The 24,921-nt window shown below is 36.4% G+C and overlaps 1 protein-coding gene across 4 annotated transcripts in view; it reads left to right on the forward strand.

The window, feature by feature from the left end:
* Positions 1-24,921, forward strand: part of Stxbp5 (syntaxin binding protein 5) — a 133,743-nt gene that overhangs the window by 60,192 nt on the left and 48,630 nt on the right. For all 4 annotated transcript variants that reach the window (XM_006984440.4, XM_006984439.4, XM_016002943.3 and 1 more), the window contains exons 9-14: positions 4,664-4,742; positions 13,289-13,443; positions 14,496-14,568; positions 18,884-19,031; positions 19,279-19,346; positions 19,624-19,664. In XM_006984440.4, coding sequence (XP_006984502.1) covers positions 4,664-4,742; positions 13,289-13,443; positions 14,496-14,568; positions 18,884-19,031; positions 19,279-19,346; positions 19,624-19,664 — 564 coding nt within the window. The remainder of the gene's footprint in view (positions 1-4,663; positions 4,743-13,288; positions 13,444-14,495; positions 14,569-18,883; positions 19,032-19,278; positions 19,347-19,623; positions 19,665-24,921) is intronic.

Consider the following 24,921-nt stretch of genomic DNA (forward strand, 5'->3'; position numbering starts at 1 on the left):
CAATGTCTTTTTCTAGTGGTCAATTTTTTTAGAAAGTTGCTTTCTAATTGGAATATAATTTTAGCCACCTAGATAACTTAAAGTTTACTAATAGCAGTATCAAATCTGTAAAATAAATCAGACAAAACTAATTTAATATTGTATTTTATCTAACATTAAATATGCAAAAATGCTATTTCATCATGTGACTAAATATACAAAATTGAGATATTTCTTATTCTTTTCAGTATGCAAAAATAATTTGTTGTGTAACCAAACACACAGAAGTGAGATATTTCAAATTTTTGAAGTCTAGTATTTTAGATTCCCAACACATCTGACCATGTACTGACCACATTTCAAGTGCCCACTAGCCACATGCAATTGGTGGCAAACTTAGGGGCCTTGCTCTAGACTGAGGGTCTATGTGTAGTACAACAATTTCAGTTCATTCTGTTTAGCAAAATTAACAATTATAGTCTATTTTTTGTCAGATTCTCTTTTTTTTAATGAACCTTTACTCAACAGATGTATATTGAGGGCCTCCAGTCTCTTGTGGATGAATTACTAGAAATGTATCAGCCTTGATAAGCTCACAGTCAAGTACTTTAAGTGATTTGTAAATTGATAACTGCAAACATTTTAATAGTTGTTGATAACAGCATATGTAATGCTACATGGCTGTGTCTGGGACTGAAGATAAATAGGAACAGTTAACAAATTCGGGATACTTAAGCTGGACCTTGAAGAAGAGGGGTATTATGAAATAGAAAAGACTAGTGAAAGATTCTTTTAGTGAGAACATATAAAGGAACAAAAGCATAAAAAGCAGGGCATTATTGAAAATCAATACTAGTCTATCATGAGTAAAGTCTTGACAAGTAGCAGGAATGAAAACAGAGCCATGTGTGATGAAGGATTGCAACACAAATCTTAAAAGGTCTTATTGATATTAAAAAAAAGCAAACAGACAAAAAAACAAAAAAAAAAAATGGAGCCAGTTATTGGGGTGAACACTGAAAGATCAGAGAGCAAGCCAGCCACATTCTTACCGCTGCAAAATCCTCATTCTCAAGAGCCTGAGTTCCTGTTTTATATACCTTTCTGTGTCCTGCCATATTACTTCCTGGGATTAAAGGCATGTGTGCTTGCCAAGCAAAGGCATGAGATCTCAAGTGCGTAAAGGCGTGTGTACCACCACGCCTGGCTCTGTTCTCAGTGTGACCTTGAATTCACAAAGATCCAGATGGATCTCAGTCTCCCAAGTGATAGGATTAAGGGTGGGTGCCACCACTGCCTGACATCTATGTCTAATCTAGTGGCTGGCTCTGCCCTCCAATCCCCAAGCAAGTTTATTAGGGTACACAATATATCACCACAAAGGATATACATCAGAGTACAATAGAAAAAAAAAATTTGAACCTCATGTCCAAAACTTAGTAAATGAATTTTCAGTGGTACACATAAAATTGACATCTTAAAAACATGACTTTAGTGGTAATATATCAGGCCAATCTGACAGGGCTACTGGTTAGTTAGCTATTATATTAAGAGTAAATAAAGATAGTTTCAGTATTGGAAAGGAAAATAGATATGCATGATGAAATTCTGGAATAAAATGTCAGTAGGTCTTAGACCAACTCATTATACCTCGGTGACCAAAGAAGTTAAAGAAACTAATATTCTGAAAGACAAGGCAGAAAGAAGATGTGGAGTGGGATTGTTGTAATTTATTAAGTTGTGTTTTATAACTAATCAGATATTTTCAGTGGTTTGTCAAGACAATCAGTTTACAGAGTTTAAAGAACTAGCCTGTGTTTTTACTCAAGTAAAATAATACTTAGTTGTGAAATCTAGTGAGTCAGTGATTTATTGTATATTTATATGCACTTTAATTTTATAAGCATTTTAATTTATATTCAGTTAATAAAATCAGAGCAAGGGCCTTTTTAAATTTGCTTTAGGAACTGGTTACTTTAGAATTAGAGATAAATGCTAGCCTGAGCCAATGCCATCATTTAAACTGCTCAAGTTGGGAAAACAGAATGTGCATGAAGATTGATTAACCCAAGGAGAAAAACTTAACTCACAAATGAATAAAAATAGAACTTGTAAGACTGAATGCTAAAATACAGTCTAAGCAATTTCAAAAGACAATTGAGCAAGAAAAGGAGATAAGAGTCTTGTCCCTAGCCAGTTTTTATAGGAGATGTACAAACCTAGTCTCAGAAAAGCTCAGTAAATTCGCTAATGGCCTCTGAATATTGGCAGCTGTGTGGGGCTGGAAAGTCCACTCAGCAGCTCCCAATCCCATGACTCCAGTTCAGGGGATCTGACAGCCTCATGGGCCTCTTCTGCCGTGGTGTGCAGTTCTGACCTGGTACGTCTGCCCTTAGAATCAGTCCTTTCATGTCTGCCCAGTAAACGTTTAGAAATGCAGTGTCTATATCTGCAAAATAAAGTTTCCTTTATTTCTATTTCTAACAAATATTCTCAAACTGTTTTCCAGAAAGGTTATCCTTCATAAGTGAACAGAGAAGCCATCTGAGTCTGGGCTTTTTTTTTTTTTTTTTTTTTAAATGGGGATTTTACTTACATATTGATTTCTAGAGGTTCTGGGGTTTGAACCCAGAATGTTGCACTTACAGTACAAGTGCTTTGCCTCTGAGCTAAACACCATGTCTTGGTTTCTGAGTTTTAATTTATAGATCTCTTCATTTGTTCCAGACTTTATTTAGATTGTCTGTTTCCTCTTCAGTCAGTTTCAGTATTTGGCTTCCTAGGACTTTTACATTTTTTCCCCTTGGGTATCTCATTTGTTGGCACAGAATTCCATAGACTGTTTTAGAGATTTTTATTTTTAATTATGTATATATGTTTGTGTCTGTGTGTGGATTTGTGCACATGAGTGAAGTTCAGGCAGAGGTCAGACAGAGTCCCCTGGGGCTGGAGTTGAGTGCTGGGATCTGAATTCAGATCTCTGAGAGAACAGTGCACTCTTAACCACTGAACCATCTTTCCAGCCTGCTTCTTCTATAATTCTGTCTCTGACTTTCTGGTTTGATTGTTCCTCTTCTCTTAGAGGGGCTAAAGGTCAGTTTTAGTGTCTCACCTCAAAGTATTATCTGAATTTCTTTAATTCTGGTTATTTAGTAATATGTTGTTTAATTTTCCCATAATTGTAGTATTTCCATTTTTTTTCCCTGCTGCTAATTTCTGACTTCACTCTTTTTTGGTTGGAGACTTACCTTGTATGAATTTATCCTTTAAATACTATTAAGATTTATATTATAGCCTAATGAGGTCTGCTTTGGACATGTTTCTCATTTTTAAATGTTTGGAAATACTTGAGAAGAATGTATATTCTAATGGTTAGGTGGTGTGCTTTGTGCATGTCTCTTAATCTAATTAAAGTTGGAAGCTTCTGTGTCTTGTAGGCCTTCCATTTACTTATCCTGTATCCTTTATAAACTGAGGCATTAAAGTCCTTATTGTTATTATTAAATATTATTGTTGGACTGTCAGTTTTTACCTTCTTTGGTTCAGTTTTTTTTTTCATCTACTTTGGTACCCTTATCGTAAATATGTATTATTTGTACATCTTCCTGAAGAGGAGTTGGCCCTTAGCATGACATTCTATTAGACTGCTGGTGAAAGGTCATAGGTCATAGACTTTCTGGAAAACCATTTTATTCATATGTCCTTTACCTAGGAAGTAATCCCAAAGAAAAATTCAGGACTCGTTCATTAAACATATACTGGATATCTAATATATGCTAGACACTGTTTGCAGAAATATAGAAAACACACACACACACACACACACACACACACACACACACACACACACACTGAACAACAAGCAAAGGGAGGAGCAAACATAGGGTACAGAGTGTGGTAATGGTTCTGGCACGAAGCTCGAGCTGTAACATAGAGTGTGTTGGGGTGGGAGTTTCCAAGGGTCCTCAAGATCATCCCCAATTTCCATGACTTGTCAAAAGAAAGGTAATGATACTGAGTGTAATCTTTCTTTTTTCAAAAAAGGAGGATGGGTGTTTTCTTTTTCTGTTTCTTTCATGAACCTCTAAACTTAGATAATGAATAACAATAATTTTTAAATGAAAGGTATTTATAACTATCGCCTGGTTTATACTCATTTTGTCATAATAGATATATGGAATTTTCTTTAGAAGAAATGTCAATGAATTGATTGACAATTTAATTTTGCAGCCCGTGGTACTTGGGTGAAAATGTGATAGAGATTTATTTTTTTCAAATTGTGCTATTTTAAGATGTTTATTCACTAGGTAACTTGAAATTCTATGTTGTTTATCTAGTAGCCACAGTTAACATTTAGAAAGACTGCCATTTTCTCTTGCTAGGATTTAATCACATAAACATTAGGTTATTCAATTTATTTGCCTTTTTGACAATATTTCACACAGTAATTTGACTTCATTATAAAAAAATCTTATTTTATACTAAATATTTCTTTCAAAATTATTTTAAAACATTCATTGGTGAGTTTCATTATATTTCATTTTCATGTTTTTAACTATGTATATATGAAGTTAAGAGTTATTTGTCTAAAAGGGGATTTTATTATATTTCATTTTCACTTTATAAATTATCAATGTAAGAACTTAGAGTAATATAGAATTTAATGCAGGAAAATATATTTTAGGAAAACAGTTAAAGGATGGGAAGAAACCAGAGCCATGCAAGCCTATCCTCAAGGTGGAGTTCAAAACGACTAGATCTGGGTAAGATTCCTTCATCGTTGTGTTCATTGTTACAGGTGATTCAAATAGCATTGGAACCTGTATAGTGAATTTTGAAGCCCTACTTTTGACTAGGCTACCCTGTCTTAAGTTTTCTGCTTTCATAATTTAATAAAATACATAGTTAGGGTAAATTACCTGAGGCTCTTCTTGCTTTTGCAGTTGATTTCTACATCTTGGAAAGTAAATTATTTTTCATCCCAACATAATTAATATCTTCTGTTGATCCTTGGAAACAGTAATATTTATTTGCTAATATAAAAAGTGTGGAAAAGATGATGAAGGGAAATAATTAAAATATAATCTACCCTACATGTTTTAACTAAGAGTCATATATTCAGAAATTAAATTTCATAATATTTGGCAGTTACAGAAATGAATGCAACTTACTACTTTAAAAGGGTTGTCAATTATATTACAATACTGATACTCATATGAAATAGTTATAAGAATTAGATGGTACCCACAATCTAAATGTCTTAATTTTATGTATCAAAAGCTATACTGAAAGTATAAATCATATATATATATATATATATATATATATATATTAAACTATTGCTTTGAAAATTCTGCATCTTTTTAATTTCTGTTGGAAGAATTTTTAAAAACTTCCTATTCTAATTATTATTAGTTGTCTTTACTAAAGGAATCTAAAGAGTAAGACTATATAGTATAATGCAGGGTTCTCAAAGTGCATCAGGAAACTGTGCATTGAGGTCCAGAAATCAGTTTTGATTCAATCTACAGGAAATTCTAATGCTGCTGATCTATTTGCACATTCCAATTTATAAACATGGTGTGAGAACTGCCCTCTTTCCCTTTTTAACCTGTCCTCCTGACTCGGCTTTGCTCTGTCCTCTTGTGAGAAAAGGCCCTGGACTTATTTTGGACAAAAAAAAAAAAAATGTTCTTATTTATTTCTTCATCATTCCTAGCCTTTCTGTGAGATCTGGTGGGAATACACTGTTAGAGTTGATTCAGAAACAGATAATAAGTTGAATGAATTCCAGGAAGAAGAACATCTGTTTAGTTGACCTTGAAAGCCCTCACTATATAATCTGTGGTACAGAGTTATTTGATTTCTCTTTGCTTGGATATTCTCATTTTTAAATAATGTACTATAGGTGACTATGATGAATTTAGTGAGATGCTCATGTATGCGCATTAAACTTTTTGTGTTAGGAAACCCTCGGCCACTAATTAATTATTATTTGTCACATTTGTCCTTTTACAAAAGAATTAAAATAGGGGGAAAAAAAGGAATAGCAAAAGCAAAACTAACAGAAAACTTAAAAAGGCAACAAACCAAAAAAAGTCTGTATTTATATGTATCATAAAGTGAGTTGTTGTAGAATGTTATTTTAAGATGTGTTACTTTTGTTTATGTTGCATTTGTTTAACTCTGTGAAGCTGCGTTACTGTGCCTGTCTAAAACACCTGATCATATAATAAAGAGCTGAACAGCCAATAGCAAGGCAGGCGAGAGAAATAGGCAGGGCTGGCAGGCAGAGAGGATAAATAGAAATATGGGAGGGAAAGGAAGTAGCCAGAGAAGGAGGAGGACTCCAGGAGTCAGCCACCCAGCTACACAGCAAGCCCTGGCGAAAGAGTAAGATTTATAGAAGAGAACAGGAAAAGCCCAGAGTCAAAAGGTAGATGGGATAATTTAAGGAAAGCTGGAAAGAAACAAGCAAAGCTAAGGCCAAACATTTATAAGTAAGAATAAGCCTCTGTGTGTGATTTATTTGGGAGCTAAGTGGCAGGCTCCTCAAAAGAGCAAAAACCCCCAACAGTGAGTTCCTTAAATATTGCAAAACATGAGCAAGACCAGGCCGCTGTCTTCTGTGCGTCTGTTAGTTCTCTCTCATGATAGTGTTACCGGTACAGTGTCAGTTTCCTCAAGTCCCAGTTTCCTCAAGATGGCAGCACTGCTTTCTTGTTGCAGATTTGAAATGAAGATTAAAAAAAGATATATTGTTCTTTAGTAGGTAATTTTTTTTAAACTATTTAATATGATCAGTAGGGCCATCTTTTAACTGTCTCCTCAAATTTCTTTTTTTATCCTGGATAGGAAATTCAATAAAGTTTTTATTTTGCTGTGCTCCATGGCTTTCTTCTTTGATTAGCTCTAAGTACTAAAACCGTCCCCTGCTCACCCACAGCAGCATCTCTTGGTGCTGTCCATAGCAAGCGTGCTGTTTCATTTCCTGTTTGCAAACTGTGAGTCTTCAGAGAGAGCTGTCATCACATATGCAGGGGTCTTGTTCTTTTCTTGCCTAGAAGTCATTCTGGGAGTAAGGACCCTTCTCTCTTCCTTCTAGCTCAGCCTTTTCTCTTTTTAGAGTATTAGCCTCCTTGGCTAGCTTAGGGTTCTAAGTGGAAGCTTCTGTCCCACAAGCCACTCCCAAGTACCACAGAGGCTTAATATTAATTATAAAGGCTTGGCCAATAGCCCAGGCTTATTGCTAGCTAACTCTTACATTTAAATTAACCCATATATCTTATAACATTTAAATTAACCCATATATCTTATCTATACTTTACCACATGGCTTGGTACATTTTCTCAGTATGGCATGCCCATCTTGCTTTTCTTTGTGTCTCCTCAAGACTCCTGACATGACCCTTCTTCTCCCCAGCATTCTCAGTTTGGCTCTTCTGCCTAACTTTATCCTGTCTAGCTATTGGCCAGTCAGCTTCTTATTAAACCAATCACAGTGACATATATTCATTCACACAGTGTAAAGGAATATTCCATAGGGTCTCCAGAAATACCCTCTTGAGGGAGACAGTTTTCTTTTTATGACTTACACATGTCAATATTGAATGTATGTATCCCCTTTAAGTATTAAATTTGATGAAAGCATGAGGCATGAAATACAATTGTCTCACCTTAAATCCCCACCCACCATACACCTCTGTGTTAGGGGTGGAACCTGTGGCCTTATGCATACTAAGTAAGTTCTCTGTTGCTGAGCTATATCCCCAGCCTCTGTCTTCTATTTGTCCAGATCCTAGCTTAGTGTTGCTGAATGTTAGGAGCTAGAGTGTAAATATGGGTATGTATGGGTATGCGTGTACAGGTATGGGTAGGTGTATATAAAGTATAGCTATGTATGGACTCTTGATATTGCTGTTATATCTAGAAAGCATGGATTCTTCTTTTGATGGAATAAAGTTAGAGATAGAGCAAATTAAGAAATAATTTATTTAATTATTAATTTATTTAAAATATGTTACTACTTCATTAAACACCTAGTTTTTATTAAAAGCAAGAAGTAAGGGACTAGAAAGATGACTGAGCATTTAAGAGCACCTACAGCTCTTACAGAGGACGTTGGTTTAGTTCCCAGCACTCATGTGTATTATGTGTTGACTCACAACCACCTGGGTCTCTGACACCATCTTCTGGCCCCCAAGGATACCTGCACACATGTGACTTACTCTCACATAGACACAGACACATACATACAAGTTTTTTTTTTCTTCTTTTTAATCTTTAAAAAGCCAGGAGTCAAGAATGCTAAGTCAGATCTGCTGAAGTTATTTCTTTGAGCAATAAGAAGGTGAAGCATGCTGTGGTAAAACATGTCCATCAGCACAGTGGGGAGGGGTGTATATAGGCAGACCACTTAGTCTGCATCCTGCCTCTGCTATTCTCATTGCTCAGACCAGCTATGCTTTCTGTGCCTGTTTCATTATCTTTAAAGTAGGAACCTTAATAAGGACCACTTCATAAAATTGTTAGAAAAAATATAAGAATGTCATAGCATGCTCTTCACACAGCTGCCTCACTTCACACCGTCTCCAAGTGACATTTGATTACATCTATAAACATCCAAATGCAGTTTTTCTTTTGTTTTTGTTGTCCCCCAAATAGATGACCAAGTGGCAAGCCTGACCGTTATTTATTTGCTTCTAATTTTTTTTTTAAGGCAAAGAGTCATTTGCTACTTGACTAATTGCTTGAGTTTCTTTAGCTTTAGTGTGAGTGTTGGTCCTGGCTTTCAAAGAATAGGCATATGAAGGCTCACTGGAGCCTTCTGTTTCTTGTGCATGCTTTGCTCTGGTGTATGAGTCCAAGTAGTCATACCTCAGGCAGGTAAGGAGAGCAGGGGAGTTATTGTCAAAGGAATGCTATCCTTTAGTTGTATTGAAAATGCCTTTCACAAAACAGTTTTAGATATGTATATATTTGTGACTTAGCCAGGGTCTAGAATATTAGAGCTTACAGAGGGAAAATAGATAAACTCTGGCAATTCATGCTAGTAAATGCAGGTAGTGATGTGGGGAAGGTTCTTAGGAACATGTAGGGGAAGATTGCCTATTGAGAGTGAATGAGTCAAGAAAGGCTTTTTGGGGAGTAGAAATATTGGCGTGACTGTTTTAAAACAGGAGCTAACCAGATAAAGGTAATTACTTTCCAAAGATTTCATAAAGGCCCCAGCCTAAAGAATTGTGGCTTGGAAAGGTGGTGGCCAGTTCCATAGACACTAATAGAATACACAGAGAGAGCCCTGCATCCCATCACCATGGACACCTTGACTGTTGTTATGGCCCTTGTTTCTTCAAACTAAGCTGATCTTTGCAGTACTTGTTTGTTTTCAATTTTATTTGTGTATGAGTGTTTTACCTGCATGGATGTAAGTGCACCATGTGTATACAGTGTCCACAGAGTCCAGAAGGTATTGGATCTTCTGGAACTGGAGTTACAGTTGACTTTAAGTTACCATGTAGGTGTTAAGGACTGAACACGAGTCCTATGAAGAGCAGCCAGTGTCCTTAACCTCTGAGTCATCTTCCTAGTCTTCAGTAGTCATTTTGGATGGACAGTGTGTACCTCCTTCTCCCCACCAAACTAACTCCTCTGAACAGTTGGTTTCTCCTCATTCTGGTATCACCTTGCCTGTCATCACTTTAGTGGCTTGGCCTGACTCTTACAGCCAGCCCATCTCTCCACCTTATTAATTTCTTCAGTATGTGAACTGTGTGGCTAAACTGGATGTGAGAGCACTTGTTTATCCCCCAAAGCACAAATACTCAGAAATATTCAAGTCAGTGAATAGATAGCTGCTTTCCTGGAACTGCAGTAGGTGACTCACTTACATGTGGAGCTTTTTGGATGAATAAAGTAGGTTCATTTAGTGACGACAGCTTCTTATGGGCACACAGCTTACCCTAAAGCTACCTCCAGGCTGGGTTGGAGCAGTTTATAAAATGAAGAAAGCATGTGCACCGAATGATGTCCAGTCAAATTAGAAGGGCTGCAGAGGACTTAGATAGCTACTAAATGAAGTTCTGCTTGACCTCCAATGCCATTAAGAGACAATACTAACATTCTTCTTAAAGTCATAGAATAAAGTTACGTCACCTCTAGAACTCCTCAATAACATCAGAAAGCTTAGCTTTCTCACTTAAGAAATATCAAATCTTCTTCCCCTCCACAATTCATATATTACCTAGAAATAATCTAGCTCATTAGAACTTTTTGAAGTCCAAATGCCAGGTACAACTTTGAAATGTTACAGATTTTGGTATGTAGCATTAAATCCTTGAAACTTATTGTACATGACTAATTTATCCTGATAAACTGTTAATATTTTCTCCTTAAGCTTTGGATATAAGGAACTTACTGGAGTTTCATAAGTTGGGTGCGAGTTTCTTGGTAGCCACATTACAAAGAGAGAAACGGCATGTAATGACATGTAATGTGAAAGGCGTTACTGCTAGGTTTAGCAAGCTTACAGTGAAACAGAAAACGGCTTAGTGATGAGTCAGTCAGCATTCTCTTCAACTATTTTTTGGTTTCTTGTTTTTTTTTGTTTTGTTTTGTTTTGACATCATTCTTTTCCTTTTTTTTTTTTTTTTTTTTTTTTTTGAGATAGGGTTTCCCTGGGTAGTTTTGGTGCCTGTCCTGGATCTCGCTCTGTAGACCAGGCTGGCCTCAAACTCACAGAGATCCGTCTGCCACTGCCTCCTGAGTGCTGGGATTAAAGGTGTGTGCCACCAACACCACCACCACCCAGCTTCCTTTTGTTTTTAGGAAAGAAATAGATATTGCAAAGTCACAGAACAAAAAAAAAAGAGAGAGAGAGAAAATCAGTTCTCTCATGAGGAAAATCCCACTAATTGCCATAGTGTTATTTAAGACTGTGAACTGATTGCTTAGCTCAATTGGTATTCACGGGTGGCTTTAGACATTGTAGTGTAGTTCAGCTGTCCTCTGCTCATAGTTGTGGTGCTGATGTCATTGTTTGTTTGTTTTTTTTGAAACTTGGTTGCATGTAAATTTATACTTACCTACCATCCTTGAAATACCACTTATAAAACTACCCAGGGATCCTACTCTGTAGACATCTAAGAAATATTTATTAAATAGTGAACTCTTTAACTATTTTCAATTTAGTTGTAAGTTATAGTAAAGGCAAAGTAGCAAAAAGCTAAATTTGTTTTTATTCATACAAGAAAAATAAAAGGTTTCTGCTCAATATGATCATAACCATACAATGACTGGAGTTTGAAACAATGTCTATAGGAGTGTGGTTTTACTCAAGATAAGTCTTTGAAACTTGAGTTTTGGAATTTAGCCAGAAAAATAATACTATCCAAATCATCTTAATGATAAATATAAAGAACATGTTAAAAATGGTCATGAAACATACTTTATTAATTCATTTGAAGGACACTATAACATTTTTCTAGTGTGATGGACACTGTTCAAGAAACTGTTTTAGATAGAGCAATGAACAACATAGATTAAAAACACTTCATGGAAGGTTTATTTTGTTGGGACAGACAATGGGCAAAATAAATTCATTTTAAATCATAAATACTGTAGAAAAATAGAGCGAACAAGGAAGGTAGATGCATGAGGGTGTATTTTCACAATATTAATACACTTGGACACACACACAAACACACATACACACACACACTTTTCATTCCCCCACATTTTCTATATTTTAAATAAGGTACCTCAGTAAGAAAATTTTCATTATTTGCTCCAATACTTATATTTACTTATAAGGTATCTAACTAACTGCTAATCTAACTAACTAAATCTCAACAATATTTATTCTTGTTTTATATAAAAATAATTTTCATTTTTATTTTTGTATTATTTATGTATGTATTTTAGTGCACGCTTCAAAAGGGAACTATCACAGTGGACAATTGTAATGATTTGATGGCATCAGCAGTTATAATAGATAACTCTTACTTAGGGTTCTCTGAACCAGGCACTGCTTGGTTACGAATTGTCTAAGGCTTAGGTCTCCGTGCATAGATGTGGAATCCAGCATGCAGGAGTTCAGAGCAGAGATGTAAATGTTGGTACTTGAGCCCAAGACCTGGCCCTGTTATCATTGCCGGTCAATGTGTGCTACTTATGGTAGATATGAAGACTTAAAAACTCCACAAACGTGAACAAAGTAGGATGCCATCATGAAAAATAAGTATACAGGGCTTAATGTAAACATTTTATTCTTTAAAACTAAAACATTATGAATGAAGGGCTGGAGGTACAGAGTAACAATGTAGAGACCATACTCTTCTTACAGAGGATACAAGTGGGGTTCCTATCACCCACATCAGACAGCTTACAACTGCCTATAGAGCTCTGGGGAATATGGCATCCTATTCTGGCCTCCCCAGGGACCTGCACTCACTGCACATTCCCACAGATGATATACCTTTAATTGAAAATAAAATATTTTAGAAAAATTCTAAAGCATAAATGAAGAGAGTTTTAAAAATCATGTAGACAACTTTAAATAATTTGCATGCTACACATTAAATAACTTCATACAAACAAATATCAAATTAAGGCAAAGATAAAGAAATATACCATATTGTGATATATGAAAAGCTATTTTGGTGCTGCTTTTAAAACCTAGGTCTAGATTCTAGACTCTAGATAAGTCATATAGTTTTCATCATGACCATATGGTATCCGGGGTTGTGGTATTGGAAATGTAAGTATTACGGGGCAAGTGGCAGCCTGTAAGGGCGTGATGGGAGTGAAGACGTCAACGTTTATCTAGGAGGTTTCTTAGGAAACAGTAAGGCCTGTGGGAAATCTTTTGAATGACTCTTTTTCCAGCTGTTGAGTGGTTTAAAGCTTGTCCAGTTCTTGATGTATCCTTGAAAAAGTAGTGTGTTCTGTAGCACAGCTATCTAAAGCTGTAAGGCTTTCTGGTGAACGTTTGTTGAGAAACCTTGTTAGGACTAAGGTAGAAGTCACACACAAACTGAGAGAAGACTCTATGACAGCTGTCCATAGGAAATAAAATAAGCACCAGGAGAAGGTCAGAGTCAAATAGATCATGCTCATTTTTATTGTAGTTTAATCTTCTTCAGCAAACTAGGTTTGAGCTTAATCACATTAAAAATTCCATCTACAATTCTTTCATTATGTGGTATATAAATTTTTTTCAGAAGATACTGTCATTGAAATACCCATATGATACAGCAGTAAAAACAGTGTCCACTCCAATATTTGTAATCCATACTATTTGTTATTTCCAGGGAACCTTTTATTATTTTGTCGGGAGGCCTGTCATATGATACTGTGGGAAGGAGGCCTTGCTTAACAGTGATGCATGGGAAAAGCACGGCTGTGCTAGAAATGGACTATTCAATTGTTGATTTTCTCACACTCTGTGAAACACCATACCCGAACGGTAAGGCTCACTCTCCATAAATATTAATGTTCAACAAAGATGTCTGCTGTCCTAAGTAGTTTCCATATACTGTTGTCTTAATGCTTCAAGGGAAGAGTTCCTGCTGTTAAACATGGCCGATTTTATTTCAGCTGTTAGGTTTTTTTTTTTCCAGTACACTCTACCTTTTCTGTATTGTACATTTAATATTAAATACCTTTCAAAGAAAGACACTGCCCATATTTAATATTTTAAATTCTGTGAAACAGTAGTATATCAAATTAGCTATATTTCTCCAGAGAAATAGAGTTATGTGGTATATATGAAGGACTTGGGGACTAACAGTCTAAAAATTCTAGAGTGTGTTCAAGTCCTGGTTTGGGACTCTCGGGAAGGAATTGTGGGTTTAACCCTCACCCAGCATTATGTCTTTGAGGGAAAGCTGTCTTTGCCCTTAAGGCCTTCATCTGGTAGGTTTAGGCTGGCCCAGCCATTCAGAGTAACTGCTTTGTTAAGATTACCACATTGAATGTTAGTCATTTCTCAGAGATTCCTTCATGGCAGAGTTAGACTAGTGCCGATCAGGCAGCTAGGGGCACCAAAGCATAGACAAGTTAATTCAGAGAATGAATTCAAATGTCCATCTTCTCATTTCATTTGGATCTCCTTGAAGTTTAAAGATGCAATGCATTTTGTAGTTATTAACAGACACATATTAACATTTGAAAACAATAACAGAACTCTATCAGTTTATTCTGAGATTCTATAGGAATTGGTCTGGATTAAGTTGCAGTTTTGATGTCTTTGCCACACCCCTGGAATATGTAATATCACAGACATTTCTTTGAAGTTCTTGTCTTACTCATCTTTACAAATACCTAAGAATTTTGAATGGATTATGTTGTATGTTTATCTCATTCAAGCCATACATATTATATGAACCACCCTGGACTCATCAGAATGCTAAACACTTAGAAACTGGAACAAGACGAGGAAGTAAGGGATGTCCTTATCTTGTGGCTGCCCTCTTGCATCTGTAAAGCAACTGATCATGCATTGTTCTCATATTCCAGATTTTCAAGAACCATATGCTGTGGTTGTTCTTCTGGAAAAGGATTTGGTACTGATAGACCTTGCACAAAATGGGTAAGAACACTGGGTGAGCAATTCCATTCCTATGTGGGGGGATTTAAAAAAAAAAAAACACAAGAATCTCTTTTAGCATGTCATTAGCTATTACAGTCCTTTGAAAACTTCACATTGATATTAATGATCTCCTTTTAATGCTCCAGAACCACATTTTTATAATCTTAAATTTATTTATTATAATGATTATACTGATATTAATGTTGATATATTATATTGATTATAATTTTGTTTCTTTTTTCCTTTTATTGAAAATCTATTTTTTCCTTACTAAATATATCCTCATTACAGTTTCTCGTCCCTCTGCTTTTCACTCTCTCCCTACCTCCCCTCCCATCCACATCTACCTCCTTTCTGTCTCTCACTAAAAATTAAACAGTCTCCTAAGGGAAATAATAGAATGTAATAAGATAAAACAAAATCTAACACATTAAAGTTGGACAAAACAAACAGAAGGAAAAGAGCCCAAGAGAAGGCAGAAGACACAGACCCACTCATCAACACTCAGGAATCCCATCAAAAACACTAAACTGAAATCCATAATATATTCACAAAGAATCTATAGGGTAAAAACAGAAAAGGAAAAAATTATATACAAATAAAATAAGAATTAAAAATAATAAGGTAAAGTTAATAAACACAAACAAATGAAAAAGGAAAAGCCTGACAGTCATTATGAGATAAGGACCTTGCAGTGATACTGAGGACTCATTTGCAGGTGGTTAGCAAGTGGAGATGGATGGCTTCTATGTTAGTGGTGGGGACACGTGTCCATTTCTCCTCTCAGCTCTGGGATGTCGTCAGGTACAGACCTACGCGGACCCTGTGCGCCTGCGCCATATGTCCATCCGCCCTGTTGACTTAGAGGGCCTAGTTTCCTTGGGGTCCTCTATCCCTTCTACCTCTTAACTCTTTCTGCCTCTTCTTCCATGGGGTTCCCTGAGACCTGAGGGGAGGGGTTCATGGGAGACAACCCATTTAGGGCTGAGTGTTCCATGGTTTCTCACTTTTTACATAATATCTGCTATGTGTCTCTGTATTTGTTCTGATCTACTATGAGAGGAAGCTTCTCTGATAATGGCTGAGCAAGGCACTGATCTATGAGTATAGCAGAATATTATTAGGAGTCATTTTATTGCTACTTTTTTTTTTTTTAGACCAGTATTATTTGATTTTACCCTAGGTCCTTGGGCTGTCTAGTTTCTGGTTCTTGGTCACCCTAGCAACATTGGGTATGAGTTCCATTTTGTGTGGTGGACCTTAAGTCAGATCAGATATGGTTGGTTATTCCCTCAAGCTTTGTGCCACCATTGCCTTAGCATATTTTACAGACAAGACAGATTATAGATCAAAAGTTTTGTGGCTAGGTTGGTATTTGTGTTTTCCTTTGGGTAGCCTGAAGAGTACCTTCCTGTACCAAAGACACTAGAATGTAGGGTGAAGGCTCTATGTAGGCCCCAATTCACCTTCTCCATGTTCAATGATTTATGATTTTCTTGTCACTTAACTCAGAGTTTCTAGAATTTTTTTTGCCTTTCAGCTTCATACTTGTATATGCTAAAATCATACACAAGAAGCCTGTCCAAAATGGACCCACCATAGTTCACCTCTGATGAACTTTTTAGTCTCACTCCTTCTGTTCAGTCTGTTGTGATGTATTATGCAGATCCCTGTCAGACTAATTGTAACCTACATCATGCCCTTATTACTCTGATTTAAACCATTGTTTGCTATTATTACCTTAACTGCCCACTCTGCTAACTTGAAAAGACTGCGGTGCTGTTTCTCACTTGCTCTCTCCCTGTCCTCCCACAGTGGCCTTAATTTAGGGGATAGCAGCTTGATGTTTACCAAACCTCAAATTTCATACCTTCTCTTACACAACTTTTGGCACCTGGGACCCTCCACCTTATTTCACTGTCGATAGAATCCACACACTTTTCACCACGTGCTTTATGGCTTTCCTAGACTCTTTACAGATATGTCTGTTCTGTAAATCCCCCAACCCCATCTCAGCTCTTTGTAACAACTTCGGGCATTTGCTATATTTATACCTGTTATCAGCGATACTCAGTGCTGTGAATGGAATCATCGTATTACTTATTTTCTCCTGAAAAAATAATCATTGAGCAAAGCTTCCTCTGAGTTTACTCATTCATCATTCCCAGTCACCCTGGGGCTAAGGTGGTTTTGCCCCCGGGGACTATTTGGCAGTGTCTGGATAGATAGTTTTTTAGGTGGAAGACTACTGGCATCTAGTGGATAAAAGATAAATACACTTCAAACATCTGCAATGTACAGGACAGCTTTCCAAGTAAAGGCTTCTCTAGATGTGGATAGTAATAAGGTTGGAAACCTAATGTATGTGAGTGGTGCTGCTTGCCTGATTATTTTTTAAGACATTAAATCCTGACTGAATTTCAGCTTAGTATCTGTTACTTATATTAATTATTAGTAAGATTTTTTATTTTTTTTTAAAATAACAGGCCATTTGAAAATAATTCTGTATGATAGCCCTAGAAAAATATGTTATTAATATATTTTTTCATCTATTAGATAAGTTGTTTTAATAATGGAATTTGTTGCATGTGCTCTGTACTGAGATATGATTAAGTCAAGAAATACTATTCAAATACGATTCAAATCACATGGGATAAGATGTTTTATTTTTGTTGAACTGTCAGTTAAATATGTAAAATACCAGATCCTTACAGCTAAGGAAAAGATTTATTATGAAGAGAAGAAGGCTAATTATATATTACTACTACTTTTGTGTGTGTGTTTCATCTTTTGTTTGGGAATAAAGATAGAGATGGTCGGGCTCATTTTATAGTTTGTAAACTTTTTTTTTCTGAAATACCGCTTATTTTTTAGTATTATCAGCAGTAGGCAAATTAACAAATCTAATGCATACTGAATAGCCATTTTGTACCTTTTTCTTTTTTTTTTTTTTTTTTTTTTGGTTTTTCGAGACAGGGTTTCTCTGCGTAGTTTTGCGCCTTTTCTGGAGCTCACTTGGTAGCCCAGGCTGGCCTCGAACTCACAGTGATCCACCTGGCTCTGCCTCCCGAGTGCTGGGATTAAAGGCGTGCGCCACCACCGCCCGGCTTGCCATTTTGTACCTTTTAAGTGTCTCAGTTTGTTTCTGGGTTTGTTTTTTTTTTTTTTTTTTTCAGTTATTTTAAAGTAACTAGTCTCATTCTAAGCAACATTATTATGTTTTTAGTTTTGAACATATTACTATGTGTTTAGGTAGAATTGTACTTTAATTTTATGATTTAAAGCATGTTTTGCTTATCTTGATAAATTAATTACATAACTAGAAAACAAGAGAACCTCGTAGCTCAGCTGCAGTGTGTCTGACTCCATATCTTAAAATCCATGAAAAGTAAAATTATAATTTAGGTAATTATGGACTAAAATACCTTAGCTTTTTGCCAGTGTGACAAGTTGCCTGAGAGAAAACTTTTCAGAGAGGAAGTATTTATTGTTGCCCACTGTTTGAGAGGTTCTGGTCCATTGCTCTGGGCTTACATTGGTGAGGACAACACCTTACCTTTGCATTGCTCTGGGCTTACATTGGTGAGGACAACACCTTACCTCTGCAGGAAGAAAGTCCTACTGCAGGGTGTCAGTCTCACAAACTCCCAGCAGCCAGAGGGCAGGGAAGTGTGCTGGGGCCAGCAGGTCCCCCTGCCCCTTCCGCCTGGGGCGCCAGCCTCGTGAGATGGCACTAACCCATCAGAGTGAGTCTTCCACCTTTAACTAGTCCTCTCTGGAAATGTCCTCAGATAGACCCAGAGATGGGCTCCACTGGTTAGTCCCTCCATTTGGGTTATGTTTGTGATTAATCATCACACAAAACAGCTTTCTTTAATATTGGATGAGGTATCCCATTGATGGAGGAAAAAAAAAAGAATTGGAATTTAAGGTAGCTGTGCCAGCAGAAGGGTGAGGTATTTGATACCATGATGCTGAGAAATCATTGATTTCCCAGCAGCTTCAGTTCTGCTTCAGCCTCTTCCTAGCTGACAAGTTAAGCCTTTGTTTTGTCAAGAGAATGGATCATAAGTTAGGTGTGAGAAGCACATGAGACAAATATGTATGTGCATGCAGTTTTTCATGTAGCAGTGATATGGGTGCAACCTTTGTGTTTATTGGAGGTAAGAGAGCATCTTCTGTAATAAAAGTCTTCAATTATTTTACATATTTACATAGAATAATGTAATCCTAGAATGTGTACTAATGCCTTCATGGTTGTGTTAATCACAGGTTGCAGTGTATTAATGTGGTTTTCTTTTTCCTATTGTTCAAGATACCCTATATTTGAGAATCCCTACCCTTTGAGTATACACGAGTCCCCTGTTACATGTTGTGAATATTTTGCTGATTGTCCCGTGGACCTCATTCCTGCACTTTATTCTGTTGGAGCTAGGCAGAAACGTCAAGGCTACAGCAAAAAGGTACCGAACTGAGTTCATTGTTTAATGTAACTTATTATTATTATTATTATTATTATTATTATTATTATTATTATTATTTTGAATTTTACACCTTGAGCTGCTGCTAACATTGTTAACGTTTGGAAATAATTTTTAGAAGTAAATTCTGTACTGTGTTCATACCTATGTAATATACTTATACATTGTATACTGCATATCTACTATACATAATATGTATTTTCAAGTCAATTTTCAATGTTTTTTATAGGAATGGCCTATCAATGGAGGTAATTGGGGCTTGGGTGCTCAGAGTTACCCAGAAATAATTATTACAGGGTAAGTAAACATATATTTTTGCCAATTAAATCATTAATAGCTAATATACTTACTTACGACAGTTTGAATTTTAACTCACTTGGTAAGTAAAGCTTTCCTCTGTGTTACAACTTGAGAAGTGAGTTATTGGTGAGAACTTGATGGCTCACAGTGATTTTTGCCTTTTGCTCATCTTTGTGAATGAGTTTGCTGACAAGTAACAATACAATGTAACTGGTTGTTTTTTTTTTTTCCTTTTCCTTTTTCATGATATTTTTCTCTCTTTTGTTTGTCCTAGGCATGCCGATGGGTCAGTTAAGTTCTGGGATGCTTCTGCAAGTAAGAGCTTTGAATATTCAGCTGTTTGTCATGTTTCCTTGCTGTTGCCCTTATATATGAAGTTTTAAATAATTGTATAAACCACATTAGATTTGAAAGTGCTAGATGATCAGCACAGTTTATTGGCTTATCAAATGTGCAAGTTGGGAATTTTGAAGAATCCAGATATTTTAATGTTATTAGTAAGCCAAATAATAATTCTCAACAGTGTTCTAGTTTTTTTTCAAATTTCTCCAGAACTTCTCTTTAGAAGTCAAAAATAGGGGGCTGGAGAGATGGCTCAGAGGTTAAAAGCACTGACTGCTCTTCCAGAGGTCCTGAGTTCAATTCCCAGGAACCACATGGTGGCTCACAGCCATCTGTAATGAGATCTGGTGCCCTCTTCTGGTGTGCAGTCATACATGCTGTATACCTAATAAATGAATAAATCTTTTAAAAAAAAAAAGAAGTCAAAAATAGATGTGGAAATATATTTCAAATTAGAAAATGCTTCGGTCCAATTCTAAAGTACTGTTACAAAAGATTATGTTGTCCTTGTGAACAGACCTTGAATTAGATAGTAGCAAAAGAGGGAAGAAACACCTTTGTGATTGGAGACCATTTATAGAAAGCATTTAGAGAAATCCACTTAGCTCGGGATAGCTGGTGTTTTATAGGAATGTTTGATAATACTGGTGCCTTTTTGGAAGAAAGTTTATATATAGGATGTCATTTTAGGGACTAAAATATGTCCTCCATATGTTTACAGCAAGTATTTTGCTCCAGTTTCCTTTTGTAGTTTTTCTTCAGGCTCTCTAAATCCTTTGTGATGGTGAAAGTGTCTGAATATATAATACACTGGGAAATAGAGAAATGAAAGTAGAGTTTAGGTAAATGTAGGCTGGTTTTCGTCCATAACATGATAATTAATCATTATTTTTGGTTTTTAAAGATTTGGTGGAATATTTTTTATTTACAGATTTTTCATATAATATTTTGATCATATTCTTCCCCTCCCTCAACTCCTCCCAGATCATTCGGATCTCCCAACCCATCCCATTTCATGCCCCCCCCCAAAATTGAAAAAGAATAAAATCAAAATAATAAACAATAGGACAAAAAAAATACCAAAACAAAACAAAAAGCACCCCCCATACACACACACACACACACACACACACACACACAAAAAAAAAAAAAAAAAAAAAATGGAGTCTATTTTGTATCAGCCAGATTGTGGTTGGTAAACCCAGTGACACTCTACCGGAGAATGCTATTTTCTCTTTCTCAGCATGTAGCAGTCGGAAATAACTTGTTGATGAGGGCTGGATTTTGTATCTACTTCCTCTTCTCCATGCTGGGACTTCGTGTGGTTTGACCTTCTGCAGGTCTTGTGCATGCTGTCACATTCTCTCTGAGTTCATACATACATCAGTACCTTGAGCCTTGACAGGAGGGATTTGTTAGACATCCCCTTTAGGGATGAGTTCGAAGTCTTTCACTCTCTGTACATTGTCCAGTTGTGGATCTCTTTGTTAATTGCCATCTGTTGCAAGAAGAAGTTTCTCCGATCAGAGATGAGTGATGCACGGGTCTATGGGTGTAACAACGTGTCCCAATGAGTCACTTTATTCCTATGTTACCTTGCCAGAATAATAGTAGTAGCTTTTCCCCTAGGTCCCATGACCTAGCTATCTCAGGTTCTTGACCACTTTAGCAGTGTTAGGTATGGGTTCCATGTCATCAAGTAGATCTCCAATCCAATTTTGAAAAAAGTGGTTGATTACTTCCAAGCTGTTTGTGCTACTATTGTACTAGTGTGCTTTGCAAGCAGGTCACTGTTGTAGGTCACAGAGTTTGTAGCTCAGTGATACTTCCTCTTCCTGGAAGTCCTTCTCCTCCTATCCTGGTCCCTTAATAGCTGCCTAACTTCTGTGGGAGTTTAGTTTTGTGAAGGGTGATAGATATGGATCTATTTCCATTTTCGACATGCACTATCTACGTTGACCAGCACCAGTTGTTGAATATGCTCTCTTTCCTCCAGTGTGCATCTTTGGTGTCTTTGTAAAGGCTCAGGTATCCTTAGGTGTGGACTTATATCTTGATCTTTAATTCTGTTTCTTGGTCAAAGTGTCTGGTTTTTACACCAATAACCATGCTGTTTTTATTACTATAGCTCTGTAATACAGTGTGAAATCAATGGTGATGATACCTCTAGCAGTTCTTTTATTATTCCTATTTTAAGCTAGGCAGTGGTAGCCCATGCCTTTAATCCCAGCACTCCAGAGGCTGAGGCAGGAATGTCTCTGAGTTAAAGACCAGGCTGGTCTACAGAGTAAGTTCCAGGACAGCCAGGACTATATAGTGAGACCCTGTCTGGAAAAACAACAACTAACAAAATAGAATTCTGGGCTTTTCATGTTTCCATCTGAAGTTGAAGATTGTTTGGTTTGTTGTCGTTTATTTATTAATTTTTGTTGTTCAATTTCTGTGAAGAATTGTGTGGTAATTTGGATGGGAATTGCATTTGAATCTAGATAGCTTTTAGTAGGCTAGCCATTTTCACACTATCAATCTTACTGACCCATGAGCATGGGAGGCCTTTCTATATTCTGTTATTATCTTCACCTTCTTTCTTCAGTGGCTTACAGTTTTTATTATTCAAGTCTTTCACTTGTCTGGTTAGAGTTATCCTAAGTTTTTGTTTGTTTGTTTTGTTTTGGGATTGTTTGTTTTGAGGTGATTGTGGAAGGTACTGTTTCCCTGATATCTTTCTGTTTGTCATTTGTGTATAGGAAAGCTTTTGTGTGTATGTATATGTGTTAATTTTATATCCTGATACTTTATTGAAAGTATTATGAGCTATAGAAGTTTCCTGGTAGAGTCTCTCCGGTCTTTTATATGTCAAATAATATCATCTGCAAATAAAGATAATTGACTTTCCTTTTCTGTTCATATCCCTTTGATGATCTCCTTTAGATATCTTACTGCTCTAGCAAGACTTCAAGTACTACATTGAATAGCTATGGAAAGAGTATCCTTGTCTTGTTTCTGATTTTAGTGGAATTGCTTTGAGTTTTTCTCCATTTAGTATGATGTTGGCTGTGGGTTTGACTTTATTGTGTTGAGGTTTGTTTTTTGTATCCAGGAAAAAACAAAAACAACAACAACAACAAAAGAAAACAGTCTCTTCAGGACTTTTATCATGAAAGCTTTTGTCAAAGACCTTCTCTATATCTGTGAGATAATTGTGTAGTTTTGTCTTTCAGTTTGTTTATGTGGTGGATTACTTGTTAATCTATGTTGAACCATCTCTGCATCTCTGCAATGAAGTCAGTTTGTTCATGGTGGATAATCTTTTTTGATGTGTTCTTATATTCGGTTTCCAAGCATTTTGATGAAATTTTTTGTATGTATGTTTATAAGGGGTATTGGTCTTTAATTTTCTTCTGCTGTTGGGTCTTTATGTGGTTTTGGCATGAGAATAATCAGGGCTTTCTAAAACAAACTGGAAGGGATTTCTTGAGTTTATTTGGTGGAATAATCCCAGGAGTGGTGGCATAAGCTCCCCTTTGAAGGTCAGTAGAGTACTGCACTGAATCCATCTGTCCCGGCTTTATTTGGTTGAGAATCTTTTAATTACTGCTTCAGTTTCTCTATGGATTATGGGTCTGTTTAAATCATTTACTTCATTTTAATTTTAGTACATCATATATATCTAGAAATTCATCCATTTCTTGTAGGTTTTCTAACTTGGTGAAGTACAGATTTTTAACTTATATCCTTATGATTCCCTAAATTTCTTGGTAATATCTCTATTTTAATATCTAATTTTATTAATTTGGATCTTCTGTGGCCTTTGCTTAATTTGGCTAGAAGTTTGTTGATTTTTGTCTAAGAACCAAATCTTTGTTTCCTTGATTTTTTTGTATTTGGTTTGTTTGTTTCTGTTTCATTGATTTTTTCCCCTTAGTTTGATAATTTATTTCTTGCCATCTGAGTTCTTCTTCTTCTCCTCCTCCTCCTCCTCCTTGTTTTTGAGAGCTTTTGAGTGTGTCATAAATAAGTTATTAATATGCAATTTCATCAGGTTGTTGGTGTAGCGCTTAGTGCTGTCTTAGTGTTATGAACATGCTTCTTAGAACCTGCTTCATCATTTCCATAAGCTTGGGTGTGCTTTGTTTTCACATTCATTCAATTATAAAGTGTTTTTAATTTCCTACTTGTTATCTCTCTTGACCCAGTTTTCATTCACTAATCAATTGTTGGAGTTCCATGAGTTTGTATACTCCCTGCCATTCTGTGCAGCTGTAATCCATGGTGTTCAAGTAGGGTGCAAGTCCTATTTCAGTTTTCCTATATCTGTTAAAACTTGCTTTGTGTCTTAATATGTGGTCAGTTTTGGAGAAACATCCATGGGCTGCTGAGAAGAAAGTATATTCCTTAGCGCTTGAATAGAATGTTCTGAAGGTGGCCGTTAGGTCCAATTGATTTCTGATAACAGTTAGCTCCAGTATTTCTCTACTTTATTTTTGTCTGGATGACCTGTTTCTTGGCAACAGTGGGATATTGAAGTCATGTGCTATCTCCTTATGGAAGTCAGTATGTGATGGTTATCTATAATAGTGTTTCTGAACTTGTGTTTGGTGTATAAGTATTTAGAATTGGAGTATCCCTTAGTGGATTTCTCTAATGCGTATATAGTATCCCTCCCTATCTCTTCTGATTTTTTTGTTTGTTTGTTTAAAAGTCATGTTTTGTCAGATGTTAAAATGGCTATACCAGCTTGCTTTTTAAGTCCATTTTCTTGGAATACCTCTATCCTTTTACCATAAGTTGATATCTTTCCTTGATGGTGAAGTCTATTTATTTTTTTAATTTTTTTCTTTCATTTTTCTTTATTAAGAAATTTTCTACTCACTCCACATACTATCCACAGATCCCCCCTCCTCCATCCTCCTACCCCCTAGCCCTCTTTCCCAAGCCACCCCACATCCCCACATCCCCCAAATCAAGGTCTCCCATGGAGAGTCAGCAGAGCCCAGCACACTGAGCCTAGGCAGGTCCAAGCCCCTTCCCACTGCACCAAGGCTGTGCAAGGTGTCACACCACAGGCACCGGGTTCCAGAAGCCTGCCCATAGACCAGGGACAGATCCCAATCCCCCTACCTGGGTGCCTGGGAAGTATATTTCTTGAATACATCAGAAAGATGGATCACAGTTGTTCATCTTTGTGATTTTACGCTGGGATCTAGGTAGTGAGAGTTATGACTGTAAA

This window comes from Peromyscus maniculatus, chromosome 16 (assembly GCF_049852395.1).
Source record: "Peromyscus maniculatus bairdii isolate BWxNUB_F1_BW_parent chromosome 16, HU_Pman_BW_mat_3.1, whole genome shotgun sequence".
In the NCBI taxonomy this organism is placed as follows: Eukaryota; Metazoa; Chordata; class Mammalia; order Rodentia; family Cricetidae; genus Peromyscus; species Peromyscus maniculatus.